The 18,386-nt window shown below is 36.0% G+C and overlaps 2 protein-coding genes across 2 annotated transcripts; one reads left to right on the top strand and one right to left on the bottom strand.

The window, feature by feature from the left end:
- Positions 1 to 8,814: 8,814 nt before the first annotated feature.
- On the top strand, positions 8,815 to 11,954 carry LOC146926510 (receptor-like protein 6). The gene has a single exon (XM_085758831.1). The coding sequence runs from the start codon at positions 8,815 to 8,817 to the stop codon at positions 9,976 to 9,978; it is 1,164 nt and encodes a 387-aa protein (XP_085614957.1). The 3' UTR covers positions 9,979 to 11,954.
- Positions 11,955 to 13,396: 1,442 nt separating this feature from the next.
- LOC146926509 (receptor-like protein 6) lies at positions 13,397 to 16,812 on the bottom strand. The gene has a single exon (XM_085758832.1). It carries the CDS (start codon positions 16,789 to 16,791, stop codon positions 13,591 to 13,593), a length of 3,201 nt encoding a protein of 1,066 aa, XP_085614958.1. The 5' UTR covers positions 16,792 to 16,812; the 3' UTR covers positions 13,397 to 13,590.
- Between the last annotated feature and the right edge of the window lie 1,574 nt (positions 16,813 to 18,386).

The following is an 18,386-nucleotide window of genomic DNA, read 5'->3' as shown; positions in this document are numbered from 1 at the left end:
GTTCCTTCATATACCTGCAAGACCATCAAACAATAAAGTCACTAAAGTCCAAAGACCAAACAACCAAAAGGAATCAACGCCTAAGAAAGACAAGAATAATAGTATACCGGCGAATGTCGAATCCAGAATGCCAGAAAGAGTCCATCACGTCATCATTCAGAGAAGTCCCTCCAGTCTCTTTTCCCGAAGGAGGGCGACTGCTGCTAGGTTTAGATCCCCGACCCGTCCTCGCCTTCTTAGACGAAGGAGAGGCCGCCGGAGTAGGGGCATTTCCTCCACCAGCACTTTCTAAATCGTCCACCTCAATCACACCAGAATCACCTTTAACAGACTCCTTCCTCTTCAACCTCCTCAAGGAAACGCCCCCTGGACTGCTGGACACGTAGCCATCAGGGTTCTTACTTCTCTCCAACTCAGCCAAATACTTCCTCATCTCCGCGCCAGTAAGGGGCAACATTTCGCCTGCGCAAAGTAGAACAAACTCAGGTGAATAAATCAAATAAAATGACAAAACCGAAACAAATGCGAAACTTTTGAAAGACACTCACGCAAATAGGCTGCCATGCGGACAACGTCGCCCTCCCTATTTAACAGGTCATGAATATTTGTCAATGGAACCTTCTCCAGGAACTGAGTTAGCTCATACTCATAGGGCGACATCGCATCCAAGTCATACCCTTTCACCGCCAAAGGGGCACTGGTCCACCGAAGAGGAAACTTTGGTTCGCCATTCACCAGAACTGAGGACGTCGAGCACCCAGGCGCCCCCTGCACTCTAACGAAAGTATCCCGCCACTCCTTCTTAAAGTTACAAGCGTAAGTGGGAAAGAGCCTCTTTCCAGAGTGAGCAGAGATAGCTATCCAGGTTCCTTTGTTAACATCTTTGGTACCATAAAATTGGAAAAAGACGGCGACAGAAGGCTCAAGACCCAGCGACTTACATAGAATTTCGAAACCACGAATAAACGCCCAGCTATTAGGGCGAATCTGTGTGGGTGCCACATTCAGAAACTTCAATACGTCCATCTCAAAAGGCGTGAAAGGAATTTTCACGCCGAATTCCTCTAAGACGGCGGTATAGACAAAGTAAGATTCGTCCCCCTCGCCCGCCATCTCTTGATCACACACGCGTTCGTCTGGATCACAAGACAACAACACCACGTCCTCTTCCCGTCCGGTGGCCGAAATATCGAACTTACTTCGAAATGAATCCATAGCAGAAACATCAACATAAAGGGAATCTTCTAACAACACTTCTTCCGCAAACAAAGACATCCCTATTAACCTAGAAGGTAACCTTTTCCCCTCCACTGCGCGCGAAGTTCCCTGAAGCGGACGAATTTCCCAGCACTCGTCCTCCTTAGCTGCCCCTGAAGTGGCAGACAGAAACACACAATCACTATCATGGCCCGAATTAGTACTTGACTCGCTCGAAAGGTCACTAAACAATTCTTCCCCGAATAACCCATCGTAATAAGCATCCCAATTGATAATCCCATCAGCACCGGTAGCGTGCCTCAGACACGCTTTCCTCAAGTTTTCTTTTTCAATCGGATCAATGGGTTGGACCAGTTTCCCCTCACCATCGCACTCCCTAATTAGAACCATCTCCTAAACTAACGTTTTGCGCTCTAAACATAAAAATACAAAAAGAGGGGAAAAAGAAGGGATGAGAAGTCAATAAGTACCTGCGAAGGAGTGGAAGACGGATCTTCAGATGCTATAAACCGGCGAACAAAACGTGAAGAGAACCGGAGAAGAAGGCAGCGAAGAGCGTTGGACAAATGAAAAGTGAAGAAATGAAAACCTAGAAATTCGTTTTTAAAGGAGAACAAAAGTCGCCTCGGGAAGCGTGTCAGGCACAGTTAAGATCAAGACACGTGGCGGTCATCAACGATTAAAGGCATATCAAAGGTCCGTAAACCCCCCAAGAGCGCCTTGGGGAACTCACCATACAAAAGGAACATACGAGATCGCCTAATGGCGACCTCCTTCGAGCGAAACACACACGAAGCAAACCCGGATCACCAACCATCTCGCCTTGACCCAAGACTCATGCTTGGGGGGCATGTAGGATACGGGCACACAGAACATACACCCTCGGGTTCCGTCAAAGCATTCCATGACAGACTCAGTACAACGCTCCAAGTTCAGGACATATATCTACCCTCGGGGTCTCCATGACATTCGTAAACCGCCCTGGAGAAGTCCTTCGAAATAGCCTGGCTGCATAGCAGGATTTCATGAAACCATCATCACTTCGCCTTGTCCCAAGACTTGTGCTTGGGGGGCTGTGAACCGTCATCATACTCCTAAATGAATCAAATGATCCCAGAAAGACTCTTCGCATGTCATCATCACTTCGCCTTGTCCCAAGACTTGTGCTTGGGGGGCTGTGGACCGTCATCATATTCCTAAAGGCGTAGGAGCCCTCCAAAAAAGGCTCTAAGCCCTCCAGAAAGGCCTGGGTGCCCTCCGGAAAGGCCTGGGCGCCCTCCAGAAGGACTCCTGAGCCCTGGCGCTCCCCCTAAAGGGCGCCGCCTCATTAAACTTCTAGAAGCCTCTAGAAACCGCCCAAAAGCCCCAAAATACACAAATGCCCCTGTTGCTTGGAAACCAAGCAACCGAAGCCCAAGCCCATAGCAGGCTATAAATACCACTCTTGAGAGCATTCTCAGGGCATCGAATCATCAGTCTAAACCCTAGAATCCTAGTATTCCTTACCGTACTTTTCTGCAAGTACAATATAGCTTTCAAAATAAAAAAGTGACAAATGAATGTTTAGAACTATAACATAGCGGTGTACAAAAATGCTTCAAACCATGAAACTATTGTATGAGAATAGTCCCACATCGGTAGTTTTTAAACAATTGAGAGCTAGATTGGCTATAAGAGAAAAGCTAAAACACTCGTGAATGCGCATTTCCTGATACTTGGTCTTAAGACCAAATTTGTTCTCAGCCATTCGCACGGTTCTATTGTTACGGTGTTTGGCTTTTTTTGGCATGCATTTTCATTTTAAAAAAAATCATTTTTTTTTTAGTTGTGGTTCATTTGATTCGAGCTATCAGCTGAACTGAGTTGCTTGTGAGCTCGAATTGAGTTCGAGATGATAAAAGTAGATTGTGACGAACTTGAGTCGAGTTTTATGCTGATCTAATTTTTATCGATTCGAGCCGAGTTGAATCTAGGTCATTTATCGGTATATGAACTGGATGAAGAAAATTGTTTTTGTATGAAGATGCAAGTAAAAGACTTAAAAGTTTAAATGCACAAACTTAAAGAAAAGTAAATGTAGTTCAACAAATCAGATTACATACATTTTGTGACTCTTTTCTCGAGACGCTAGTACTTTGAGTGCTAGAATTCTATACGTGATTTGCGACCCTTTTTTCCTTATGAAAATCTACTATATTTACATAGAAGAAATAACTACAAAACTAAATTGCTAAGGTACATTTCTTAGATTAGAAATTGCACGCCTTCCACGTGTCTGGACACTTGAAACTAACTTCTTTATTTAATTAATTGCATGTCGAACTGTGGCTTCTGTCGAATACTCCCAGTATTTGTCGAACTCAGCAACTTCCAATCATGGACTTAGAGAATTTTGCAGCTTTAAACATTCATTTACTTGTCAAATAACACAAGATAAAATACTGGCCAACAAATTTTCCCCCAAAAATGTCATTTTCGACTAGAAGATATGAAGGAGAAAATTGACATTTTCTGAAACTCTACGTATTCTCTGAAGAATGACGTCATCTTTGGAACATTTCCTCATTTTTCATCATTACAACGTCACCTTTTTGGATTTTGTGGGTTATTTTTTTTCGAAAACTTCTCAACTTTCCACTAACTCATGACTGCAATTTCTCTCAAAACAAGTTGCGCTTACTTAATCGGGAAAATGAAGAGTTTTGTTTCGTCAAATACCTTTGTCCCATATAAAATTCATTTTCCTGTTCACTTCTCAACCTCGTCTTCTATTTCTAAAAACCTGCACTTTTTTTAGGTTTAAAGTTCCAGAAGATGTCTTACTCACCATTTTTAAGAAGGTTGCTGCTTCTGGAACTCAATTTTTTTTAGGTTTAAAGCCACTTTTGTTCTTCACCGGAGGCTTGCCAACAAAAAGGTGGTGCTTAGGGCTTTACCAAGGGATTGCATGTGGTACCTTTTTGACCATTGGACCTTGTGCAGAAAAATGCCCTTCATGCATAAGATATCTCATAGTGGACATGCAACATTTTGTGTGGTGATGGCGACCCAAATGATTTAAGAAGGCCATTCCAATATGGAAGAGATTACCCCATTCTGCAAAAGACAACAACTCATGGATCTGATGGGGCCAAATATCTCTTGCTGATGCTTAAAGTGTTGGTCAAAGATGGATTTTCTATGGACGAGGTCTTTCCCATCTTCAAAGACCTTTTCGACCATCAACAACTTTCTAACTGCAAAAGAGGCATCATGAATGTCGAAGGTTCTCCTTATTAATGGGGATATTACTGGTCGAGGCCCTTAATCCCAGACTTGGTTTACAGGTTCACTTGTACTTCAAACAAAACCTGTAAAGGGAATTAAAGCAGTCCATGTGGAGATGAATTTTATACTTTATTAGTTCGATAATTTTGAGTACACTTGCTAAAAGTCTATCAAATATAAGAGTAGGGCCAATGATTATATAATTGATGTGAATAAGAAAGTTGAATAAATTATGCGATGAAATTTTTTAAAAATACATTCTTTATTATCCGAAGATTTAATCAAAAAATAGATTGCTTGTAACACAGTTCTACTTGTTCATAAATATCCAATGGTGCTTTATATTCGTACGCAACTTTATGATGACATAATATTTTTTTTCCCTTTACACCCCTGAAAGGTTAAAATAAAATTATCTAAAGGAAAAATTAATGGAAAGTTATTAAAATTGTATTCAATTATTTTGATTATTATGTTTATTACATTACATGATCTCCTTCCTAAGTGAGCTAAAGGGACAAAAATAACACATTGGTATATTTAAGAGACATTTAGTAATGATTCTAGAATTTTGAAGGCTTTTTAAAATTGTAAAACGCTTAAACTTTTTAATCATTTATGTAAGACCATGAAATTTACTATACACTATAAAGAGATCAAGTCATTTACTATTATTTGGACACAAATAGAGAAAACTATGGTTGAAACTCCGAAGTTAGTTTATGTTCTTGTTCTATTTCTTTCCATATTTCTTTGCATAATAGTATCAAATTCTTCTTTTAGTACGACTATTGAGAGTGCTTGTAAAACAGATAAGGATTGTCCAAAACTTCGAGGAATTAATGTTAGGTGTCGTAAAGGCGAATGTGTGGCGGTCTAAAACATCCTAATGAGATAAATGAGCTCTTCACTAGCAAGAGAATTGTGCAATATTCCTTATGCTAGAATATTCCACTTGTTGTCATTTAGTTCTTGTGCATGCTCTCAATAACTATTTTTCTTCTTATGTTTTCCCTAATTTGATGGAACTTGAGTTTATGATTTTGTACTCTAAGATGATATAAATGAAATAAGGCAGCAAATATTATTATTTATAGTGTCTCCTTCTCTCTTAAATTTGAAGGTATCCGCATGGCCTGCAATCAGTGGCGGAGCACCACTTGGGCTAAGGTGGGCCACGGCCCACCCCCCAATTTTTATTTTATTTTTTATATACGTTTAACTACAAATATACCACTAAATTTAAATACAAACTTCAAGCTGGCCCACCCAATTATCTTCACCTCGATGTAGGGGTGTAAGTGGTTCGGACAAAACCAGCGAAACCGAAAGTCCAAACCGAACCAAACCGAAAAAATATCCGACCTTGTTTGGTTCGGTTTCAAACCGATCCGAACCAATTGAAACCGATCTAGTTTGGTTTGGTTCATGGTTTTTCATTTCGAGATCCGTGAAACCGATGAACCAATCCGATGATAACCACACTCCTTATTTTACTAATATTATCCTACCTCACACAAACTTATGGTTATGCTCAAAATTAAACATAAAATACTTTTTAATCCATTCACTTTCTCTCATCTTCATCTCATCTCATACTCTTTCATTTCTACTAAAAAAGAAACCCTAGCCATAAAATACTTTTGAAATATTTGAGTTTGATGAAGTTGTTTTTGAAGAATGATGGATGAATGAATCTTGAATCATATGTACGAAATATTGAGTAAGGTTAGTTATAAAAATGTTGTTTGAAAAATAGAGAACATGAAAAACAAAATATGAAATACAATTTTACAAAGTTCTATGAAATATTTTGTGAGAATATGATTTTTTTTTAATTGTATTTTTAAATAAACCGATCAACCGAACCAATCCAAACCGAACCAAACCGATTAGTTTGGTTCGGTTTCTTTTTTGAAAAACAGTGAAAACCGAACCAATCCAAACCGATGAAGGTTTCATCGGTTCAGACAAGAGTTTGTTGCTGATCTTTTGGAGCATCATTTTTGGGAGGCGGAACTGGAGAGCCGCTGTTGGAGTTGTCTTCAGTAGTCATCTGAAAATCCTTGAGATTGTTGTAGAAAATGCTACGAAGACATGCAAAACAAAAACAATAAGATAGATCTGAGACGTGCTGAACGGACTGTCCTCAAGGATTTTCCGCGTGTAAAACGCTAACTCTTCCAAGATTTAACAGACCCTTCTCGGCAAGCCGAGGATTCAGAACTGACAAGAAATTTTATGTGACAGGTAGTGTAACCAGAAAGAAAAATGGAAGTGTGAAAGTGATATGTTTTGTTTTGTAAGTGAGTTGTGTTATATCTGTCCTCACTATGTGCTCCTCAAAACAATTATTATATAGGCTATTTTCAAAATTAACCGTTGAGCACAATAAACATGTGGGATATACACATACTCAGCACTGCTACTTTGAAAACCAATTCTTGGCATAAAAATAGGGATACTAGTAAGCCAACTTAATGAACACGTTTTGAAAGGAAGTCAAAATGGTTGCTAAAATTGTGGCAACATATTCTTAAGAGGACAACTAAATAAAAACATGTATTTGCTTTGATGACACATAGAGAGATTAGGAATGGGTTGTTTAGTATCTATATAAAATCAGTCAAAGCAAAACTTCAATAATAATTTTAGTAATAAAAAATTAGTTAATTAATTTATGATTTTCAACTAAAATTATTTTTCACTTATTCTAAGTAATATTCATATTTGAACTTTTGAAATATAAACAATATTTACAACATAGGGTGCTTTCACTTTACCTTATAATTTTGGTTGATGTTATTGCAAGAAAACCTACCATTACGTTATTCGTTGATCTTATTATGCATGATTACTATAAAAATTGTGATTTTTTCAATGAGAAAACGAATTTCATCCATAATTAGTTTGTAAACCAACAGGTCTTAAAAGGTTGCAATCACATGCGGTGGAGGATAAGAAGAAGAAGAAGATGGTTGTCAATAAGAAGAAAGAAAAAGATGGTTGTCTCAAAAGTTGTCATAAAATGATTGTATAAATAACACGTGATGAAGATGTTAGAATAAGAGAGGGTGGAAAATTTTTAAGAGAGGATAAGAAGTTTTTCAAGAGATGATGCATCACTACAATGCTTGTTTAAACACATGTTTCTTTCTTCTTCTTCTTTTTTTTCTTTTTTCCGGATGGTTTTGAATTTAGATGATATGATATGACATTTGCTTCTTCCTTTTTGTGACATACTTTCTGCCATATATAGTTTTGTTGAATGCAATTTTGTTGGCTTTTTCAAGAGAAAGATGCTATTTTGACCATTAAATTAGCCATGCCTGCTTTACACGTTCCCTACGAAAGTGTTTCTCATTAAATCAATATGATCTATATTTCTATCTCTTCAGACGGAAATGAATATTGTTTATTTATCAAATCTAATCAAAATAGTTTTTTTTACTTAAAGCATATAAGTCATTTATTTTGTACCAAAAAAAAGAAAAAAAAACCATTTTTTTTAACAAAATAATTTTTAAGAAAAGTTTACACAAACATAAATTGAATAACTTGAAACATTAAACATTAATTCTTGCTTAAAAAAGTGATTTTATGTCTAGATAATTTAAGCAAACATACTCGTATAACTGTTTTGCTAATAGTTTATGATGGCATATGAAAATTAAACTATTTTTTTTTTGTGTAAACCGAGTATCCTCGATCTACCGTAACTGCAGAGACTAATCACCCGAGTATTGTGAGACCTAAATGGATGACAAGCTCTCCCTAAGAGTTTTAAAACAGCTGCATGCTCTAGGCTGAATTCGAACCAGAACATTGGTTAAGATAGAAGAGACATGTTCCATCTCATCTAAGCGCTCTTAGATGTCTTTGGGTTCTCAATTTATGTTTTATTGGCAAGGGATATAAATTTACACGTTTGTTTCTCGTTAAAGCTCCTGTAAAAAAATAAAGTTAAACGGTGATGTATTGAAACACAATATTTTAACTCCTTTTTTTGTCAAAAAAAAAAAATCCTAATTCCTTTTGTACTAATTTAGTAAATAATTTATTTTGCCTAAAAAAAGTTGATAATTTATTTTGACAAAGCTAGTTGATTGAAATTACAATATTTGATATATCGCCCTTCAAAGAGTTGAAAAGTCATCGTTAATATTACCTGATAGAATAATGTGGTCATGTTCCACGAAATTTCTCTCAAGACTTTTAGCCTGTTTTACAATGCAAAACACATGCAGCTTGTGTTGTGTATGCATATTTCTGAAACTTACATAACAAACCATTTGTGCTGTTGTTGTCACTCAGAGTAATTAACCAACAATGAAATCAATTACATTACTTTCATTGTTTTCCTTCCTTCTCTACTACTGCATTTTTTTCACTTTCAAAACATCTCTTGCCTCTGCCAAATGTCTTGAGGATCAACAATCTTTGTTGCTTCAATTAAAAAACAATCTCACATTTCATCCTGAAAATTCCACCAAACTAATATTGTGGAATAAAAGCATTGCATGCTGCAACTGGAGTGGTGTTATTTGTGACAATGAGGGATATGTTATTGGCCTTGACCTGAGTGGAGAATATATCGATAGTGGATTCGACAACTCAAGTAGCCTTTTCAATTTCGAACATCTCCAAATATTGAACTTGGCTCATAACAACTTCAATTCTCTGATTCCATCAGGATTCAGCAAATTGGAGAAGTTGACTTATCTGAATTTGTCATATGCTGGATTTCATGGGGAGATTCCAATTGAGATTTCCCAGCTTACAAGGTTGGTTACTCTTGATATCTCTTTCCCTTTCTACCATTTCGATTTCTATCTCCTTTTCAACCAGTTTTACTCATTTACACCACCACCAAAACTTACAATCTCAAATCTACAAAAGCTTATAAAAAATCTCACCAATATTAGACAACTATATCTAGATGGTATAAATATAACATCTCAGGGACATGAATGGAGCAATGCTTTGTTACCTCTGCGTCGCTTGAAAGAGTTGAGCATGTATAACTGTGGTCTATCAGGACCCCTTGATCCTTCCCTTTCAAAACTAGAGAACCTATCAATCATTATTCTTGGTGAGAACAATTTTTCATCCCCAGTGCCACAAACATTTGTCAACTTTAAAAACCTAACAACCCTCAATCTTCAAAATTGTGGATTGAATGGTACATTTCCACAAAAGATCTTCCAAATTAGAACATTGTCAGTTATTGACTTATCTGACAACCCCAATCTCCATGTTTATTTTTCAGAATACTCACTTAGTAAATCTCTTCATAGCATTAAAGTGAGGGACACAAGCTTCTCTGGAGCACTTCCACGCAATATCGGGAACATGACTAACTTAATCCTATTGGATCTTTCTTACTGTCAACTATATGGAACACTTCCCAATTCACTGTCAAACCTCACACACCTTATATACCTAGACCTTTCTTATAATGATTTGAGTGGTGCAATTCCCAATTCATTGTAAAACCTCACACACCTTAACTACCTAGACCTTTCTGATAATGATTTAAGTGGTTCAATTCCTTCATACCTTTTTACATTCCCATCATTGAAAAACCTTTTTCTAAGTAGAAATAATATATCAGGGCCTTTTCCAACATCTATCTTCCAGCTTCGTTCACTTTCTTTCCTTTCTCTTTCCTCTAACAAGTTGAATGGGTCACTACAACTAGATGACCTTTTGAAGCTTAGAAATTTAACTATTTTAGACCTTTCATATAACAACATATCAATCAATGTGAATGAGGCAAATGCTAATCAGACTGCCTTTCCCAATTTTGATTTTCTTCTTTTGGCATCCTGCAACTTGAAAACTTTCCCTAGATTCTTGAGAAATCAATCAACATTGGAAATTCTAGACCTTTCAGCTAACCAAATTCAAGGAGTTGTGCCCAACTGGATTTGGAGATTACAAAGTCTTCAAGAACTTGATATTTCAAACAATTTTCTCACAGAATTGGAAGGTCCTTTGCGAAATATTACTTCCAACCTTATTCTTATTGACCTTCATAACAACAAATTCTCTGTTATCCCACATGATATTGGTAATTACCTGTCTCTCACAGAGTTTCTATCTCTTTCAAATAACAATTTACAAGGAACCATCCCTCATTCCCTCTGCAGAGCTTCAAATCTTCATGTGCTTGATATTTCCTTCAACAACATTTCTGGGACAATTTCTCCATGTTTAATGACATTGTTTGGTACCCTCGAGGCATTAAATTTGAGGAATAACAATCTAAATGGCACTATACCAGATATGTTTCCAATTTCTTGTGTTATAAACACTTTGAACTTCCATGGAAATCTCTTACATGGGCCAATTCCCATGTCCCTCTCCCACTGCTCATCATTAAAGGTATTGGACATTGGATCAAATCAAGTTGTTGGTGGTTTTCCATGCTTTTTGAAAAACATACCAACACTTAGTGTCTTGGTTTTGCGGAACAACAGATTGCATGGTTCCATAGAATGTTCACATTCACTAGAAAATAAGCCTTGGAAAATGATGCAAATTGTTGACATTGCTTTCAACAATTTCAAAGGAAAAATACCAGAAAAATATTTCACTTCATGGGATAGAATGATGCATGATGAAAATGATTCTAAATCAGACTACATCTACACGGGAGAGGATGTCTACTCATATTACCAAGATAGTGTGACAGTTTCCAATAAAGGTCAAGAAATTAAGTATGATAAAATTCTAACAATCTTTACAGCCATTGATTTCTCATCAAATCATTTTGAAGGACCAATACCGGAGGTGCTAATGAAATTTAAAGCACTCCTTGTTCTCAACTTTTCAAACAATGCTCTCTCTGGTGAAATCCCATCTTCTATAGGGAACTTGACACAATTAGAATCATTGGACCTCTCAAACAACTTTTTGGTTGGTGAAATTCCTGTGCAACTTGCAAGCATGTCATTCCTTTCTTATTTGAATCTCTCCTTCAATCATTTGGTTGGAAAGATCCCAACAGGTACTCAACTTCAGTCTTTTCAGGCTTCTTCATTTGAGGGAAATGATGGGCTATATGGATCTCCGTTGAATGAAACACCAAATGGTAAAAGGTCGGATGAGCTGCACCCACAGCCAACATGTGAAAGGTTAGCTTGTTCAATTGACTAGAGTTTTTTAAGTGTGGAGTTGGGATTTGTTTTTGGGCTCGGAATCATCATCGGTCCCCTTTTGTTTTGGAAGAAATGGAGAGTAAGTTATTGGAAACTTGTGGACAAAATTCTCTGTTGTATTTTCTGGAGGATGCATTTTGAATATGTAACTGATAGAGGACAGACATACAGAATTTTAAGGTGGTGATAACATTAATGTTAGAGGGATTGTGATAATTATTGAAATAATGTTTTCTATTTCCATTTAAGTTGTACTTTGTGTTTACTCCTTTGTTTGTGATGATATGTATTATAACTTTGAAGAAACATTCGATAAGTTCATTTCTTTCCCTCTGTGTCATTGGGAATTGTGGTCTAAAAAAAAAGGAAACCAAGATGATACAACTCGAATAACTAGATCCTAGATATAGATCTTTTAAGTCTTTATATATCAACCCAATTAGTTCATTTTCTCTCCTTTTTGGTAAAACAATTTTTTAATTTGATTTTTTGAAAGGCAGTGAACATAATTACACTGGAAGCTTTTTGGAGGTAGAAGTTTATCCAGCATAATAGTATATCAGAGTTGACATACATTCTATTTAGTGTCATGGTTCTGCCGATCAAATTAAACATGATTAATGCATTGTAAAAGTTGCAGTTGAATGTCTACATAAATGGATTTTAAAAACCCAATGAATCATATATATATATGATGTCACCAGTCACCTTGACACTGAATTGCATTGTTTATAGAAAGCCTTATTGCAATTGCATGTCATTTCTGTTATATAGATTGCATACATTTTATTATATTAACTAAAAAATGTTTTGTGTTGTAGAGCGATTTTGGTTTTAATTCTCATAGAAAATGCTACACTTGATTGTTGTGTATTGCCTTCATTACTTGATTGTTATGTATTACATTCATTAATCAATCAAAAGTGAAAATTTTCATGTATTTCACTGCCTCTAATGTCCAAAATCATTAACATGCCATAATAATTTCACATCTTTTTTTAATTTAAAAGAAAAGATTTCACCAGAACTACATGTGAAGCTATCACATTGTTCATTATATATATTTTCTATCAAATTTAAATAAAATAATGTCACACAGAGTTGTGACGATTTAAAGTATAACAACAAAATCATATTTAGACCTGTTCAAATTGTTTTCTGTGTTCTCTAAATGGAAGTAAAATCATCAAATGAGGAAATGAAGTCATTAGTAAAATCTTATTATTGAAAGGTTTATAATTTTTGGATATGCTCTCATAGATGTTCTTATTTGGATTCTTGTTTTTTCTCCTAAAACTAGCAAATGTTTCTGGCACTGGGATGAAAAATTGTTTGTATAAAAAACTTGAGTAAAACTGATCAACATTTGATTTATGTATACGAAATGAATACTCAGTGGGGTAACTTTTTAATCTATTAACAATATATGTATTTTACAGTTTTGCTTTTTGCTGTCTCACAAAGAATCTCAAAAGAACATAAACAGTAAGCCTTGACACCCCACAAATCCCTGTCAGATTTATTGGTCCACTGTCAACTTCTTTGTTGTTTACCGGATCACAGTCTCAGTAAACAACAATGAGAATCATATTACTTTCACCGTTTTCATTCTTTCATCAGCATGACTGATTAAGAATACAAATGTCAAAAATCTTTAACATGCAAAAGTTTGCTTGATATTTTGGAAGCCTTTCCTCTTACAAAACACAACGAAAAAATTTGATTAAGTCTGAATATGATTTCTATAGTTATAATTTATACATCAACCCAAACTTTTTTAATTCGAATAAAATCTTTTCACTACAACTCCATGTGTTGCTATTTTATTTAATAGATACGCTTCAAAGTTTCAGAATATATCATCACAAAGAAGTATACATAACAAACAACATGATTGGAAATAGAAAGCACTAAATTGTACTAATAAGCGCCTCAAAAGTCACTAATGCCACCTTAAAACTATGTATGTTTGTCCTCTGTGGGTTACATATTCAAGATGAATCCTTGAAAAGATCCAGCAAAGAATTTTATCGACAAGTTTCCAATACCTTATCCTCCATTGCTTCCAAAACATGAGAGGACCAATGACAATTCCGAGACCAAAAACAGCTCCCAACTCTACACTTAAAAAATTCCAGTCAACTGAACATGATAGCCTTCCACATGAAAGTTGAGGATGCATCTCATCCTTCCTTTTGCCATCTGGTTTTTCAGTCAATGGAGGTCCATATAGCCCATCATTTCCTTCAAAAGAAGAAGCTGGAAATGACTGAAGTTGAGTACCTGTTGGGATTATCCCCACCAAATGATTAAATGAGAGGTTCAAATAAGAAAGGAATGACAAGCTTTTGAGCTGCACAGGAATTTCACCAACGAAAGAGTTGTTTGAGAAGTCCAAGGACTCTAACTGTTTCAAGTTCCCTATAGAAGATGGGATTTCACCTGAGAAACGATTGTTTGAAAAGTTGAGAACATAAAGTGCTTTGAAGTCCATCAGCACCTCTGGTATTGGTCCTTCAAAATGATTGGATGAGAAGTCTATGGATGTGAAGACTGTTAGTATTTTAACGTACTCCAGTTGTTGACCTTTACTTGTAACTGTCACTGAATCTTGATAGTATATTTGACCATATTGAAGAACCTGATATTGGATGTGGTTTACCTTTGAATCAGCTTGGTCAGACATCATTGCCTTCCACTCTAATAAGGATTTTCCAGTTAGTATACCACTGAAGTTGTTAAAGGCCAGATCAACTATCTGAAGCATGTGCCATGTGCTGTTGGTTTTTTGACATCCGATGTGACCATAGAATTTGTTTTTGCGCAAAACTATGACACGGATTGTGGATATGCTCTTCAACAAGCATGGAAATGTGTCAATGATGTTGTTTTGTGCAAGGTCTAACACTTCTAATGCTGAGCATTTCACAAGAGATTTTGGAATCTGTCCATCTAAGTTATTCTTTTGGAGATCAAGAGTCCTTAGAACACAAGAAGGTGGGAACACATCTGGGATAGTACCAATGAGATTGTTCATCTTCAGATTTAATACCACAAGGGTTTGAGTCATTGTCATTAGACATGAGGGAATTTTTCCCGAAATGCTATTGATGGAAACATCAAGCACTTGAAGATTTGAAGCACTGCAAAGGGAATGAGGGATAGTGCCATGTAAAGCATTATTTGAAAGAGAGAGAAAAGTTGTGAAAGACAGGTAGTCGCCTATATCTTGTGGGATAATAGGACCAAATTTGTTCATTGAGTAATCCAAATAAGAAGCATATTTAGGAAAAACAGGTATTGGGCCTTTCAATTGGTTGTTATGAAGGTCAAGGGATATCAAGTTGGAAGTGAGGTTTTGCAGAGGGCCTTCCAAATCAGTGAGCATATTGTGAGAGACATTAAGGCTTTGAAGATTTGATATCTTCCAGATCCAGTTGGGCACTTTTCCTTGAATTTGATTATTTGAAAGGTCAAGAATGGTTAGTTTGGATTTGTTTCTCAAGAAACTAGGGAAAGTTTTCAGGTCGCAGGATGCCAACTTTAGAGTACTAATATTGAAAAAGGAAGTATGATCAACATTTTCAATATTGACATTGATTGATATGTTGTTGTATGAAAGGTCTAGTGTAGTTAAATTTCTTAGCTCCAAAAGCTCATCTAACTGCAGCAAGCCATTCAACCTGTTAGAGGAAAGATCGAGGACAGAAAGTGAACCAAGCTGGAAGATAGATGTTGGAAAAGGCCCTGATAGATTATTGCTACTTAAACCAAGGTATTTCAATACGAAGGAAGACACATTTTTGAATTCGTCAAATTTACTAAAGCGGTTGGATGAAAGCTGAATCTTCTGTAGTAATGCGAGTGCAAAAAGGGATGAAGGAATGGTCCCATTGATAGAATTATCACGCAAGTCAATGCTGACAAGATTGTGTAGTCCTTCAAAATGAGAAGATTTTGGAATTTCACCACTCAAACGATTATGAGAAAGGTCTAGGTGGATAAGATTTTTGGACATGCCAAATGATGGCATTGGACCAGCGAAGTTATTAGATGACAAATCGATGTATCTAAGTTCTGTAAGGTTTGACAGTGAATTGGGAAGTGTTCCATTAAATTTACAATTCGAAAGATCCAATTCAGATAAATGCCTCATGTTACCAATAGAATATGGAAATGCTCCAGAAAAGCTTGTGTTACTTACCCTTAAGGTATGGAGAGATCCAATCGGAAGAAATTCTGGAAATGAACCGTGGAGATTGTAGTTGAATGTTAAGTCAATAACTGACAACGCTCCAATTTGGAAGATCTTTTGTGGAAATGTACCAGTCAATCCACAAAATGCAAAACTAAGAGTGGTCAAATTTCTGAAATTGGAAAATGTGTCAGGCACCGGGGATGAAAAGTTGTTCCCATCAAGAATAATGACCGATAGATTCTCAAGTTTTATTAGGGAAGAATCAAGTGGTCCTGGTAAATTGCAGTATGACATACTCAATTCTTGCAGTGCATGCAGCGACGACAAGGCATTGCCCCATTCTTTTCCCTGAGCTGTTATACTAACACCATCCAAATACAACTGCCTAGTACTTTCGAGATTTTGGACAAACTTCTGTAGATTTGGTTTCTCAAGTTTCAGCCCTTGTCCTATTAAATAGCTTTGAGAAGAGATGTCAAGAGTAACCAACCTTGTAAGCTGAGAAATCTGTATAGGAATTTGTCCAACAAAGCTAGCATATGACAAATTCAGATAACTCAACATCACCAACTTGTTGAATCCTGATGGAATAACAGAATTGAAATTGTTAGCAGCCAAGTTCAATTTTTGAAGATGTTGAAGACTAAAAAGACTACTTCTATTATCAAATCCACCAGAGATTGATTCTTCACTCAGATCAAGGCCAATAACAAATCCCTTGCTGTCACAAGCTACACCAGTCCATTCACAGCAATCAGTGCTTGAATTCCATAACTTCAGCTTGTTAGAACTTTCTGGCTTGAACATGAGACTCGACTTTAACTGGAGTAGCAATGATTGTTGATCTTTAAGACATTTGGCTGAGGCAACGGGGATTTGGAAAGTTATATAAATGCAGTAGTAGCAGAGAAGGAAGGAAAACAATGAAAGTAAGGTGATTCTCATTGTTGTTTACTCTTAGTGACAACCACAACAGAAATGGTTGTATTATATATTGTTGTATTCCAGTGTGGAAGGGGTCAATAGTTTTAAGGGAAATTTCATTGAACATAACCATGAAGTTGCTGAAAAGTCAACTAACCATTGCATCATTCTAGAGTAAACCTTGTATTAAAGTCATAGTTTGACCCAAAAAATCTTATAGGGACTTGTGGAGTATTATATGCAACTAGATGCATAGAAAATCATTAGTTCTAGAACTGATATATATTCATAATTGACCCATGAATTTGCGTAACTTTATCAAAAGAAAATGCATAAAAAACATTCTGATATTTATTATTTCTAATAGACACTAAATGTCTTAAAATTGTAAAAATGGGTTAGAAATGGGAGATGCTTATTATTTCTTCTTCAATGTCTTAATTCCTATTCAATTCTGTCAAACTTATTCAATTTTCACATTAGTAATTACACTAGTAAGGTTTTGACTTCAACATTCTGGTTGAACTCGTTTTATCCCAATCTATATTTTTGTGTAGTAAAATCTTTTCTATATTTGGTGGTGCATCCAATATCTCTGCTTCATTCGGGAAGCATAGTTATTCAGTCAATCATTGTATATGGAAGGGATTTGGAATTGTGTGACGCAATTTTTGATTTACTGATTTTTTAGAATTTATTAAGTTTCTTAATTCTTAACTAGCTAAGTTATGGAAAAGACAGTTGTTATAACAAACTCCAATGAAAAAAATTTCCCACACTACAAGTTAACAACACTTGTTCATTGACCCCGTCAAAAGAAAGAAATATTGTGGGTGGTACACTTGACATTACACATAACCGTCCTTCATGAAATGGAACATTATTTTCCATTAATAAATGATGATGTACATTAATCAGGTGTGTGGTCTTGTGTCAAATATGAGCTATAGTACTAGTACCCAATATTGAAAATTCTAATGTGAGAGACTTAGTGATGACAGTCCGTCATTCCATATTTTCAGAGTCTTTTTAGTTAGGTTTTTAGTTTATTTTATTAGTTTAGTATTTCATTTAGAGTCATTTTAAATAAATTGTCGTTATTGATTTATTGAGTCAAGTAGTGTATTATTACTATTATTATTGGTCAATTAGTGACTAGGAAATTGAATGAAACAAAAAACATGGTTTTATGATGAATGTGATTGGCCAAGGAAATTGATAAGTTGAAACAAAAGAAACTAAAGCCACACGTGCAGCATTTGTGGGGTGCTAGAATTGATAAACCAATTGGATTGTTTGCCAAAGTTGTGGGCTGAACCGTATTGGAAAAGAAACAGGATGTGGAGGAAGAAAGGAAACTAGGTTACATAACCTATAAAAAGAAATCCATCACGCCAGAAAGAAATTATTCACGTTTTGGGCACAAAGTGGATCACGTTTTGGGAACCAAGAAGGGATACGGATCACGAAGCAAGGAGAAGTGGCAGCTGGTTCTAACGCATGCAGAGAGGGCCATAGCATATCAAATTGAAGAAATTCTCATGATTAAAACCTTGTAATTTCTTTTATTAATCCTTTTATTATGAATTGCTAAGTTTTCCTGTGATTCTGTACTA

Source organism: Medicago sativa, chromosome 4, assembly GCF_051527215.1.
Source record: "Medicago sativa cultivar Bolivia chromosome 4, Bolivia_mono, whole genome shotgun sequence".
Lineage (NCBI taxonomy): Eukaryota > Viridiplantae > Streptophyta > Magnoliopsida > Fabales > Fabaceae > Medicago > Medicago sativa.
Note: the sequence above shows the minus strand (reverse complement) of the source record. Positions and strands in the feature narration are given on the sequence as shown.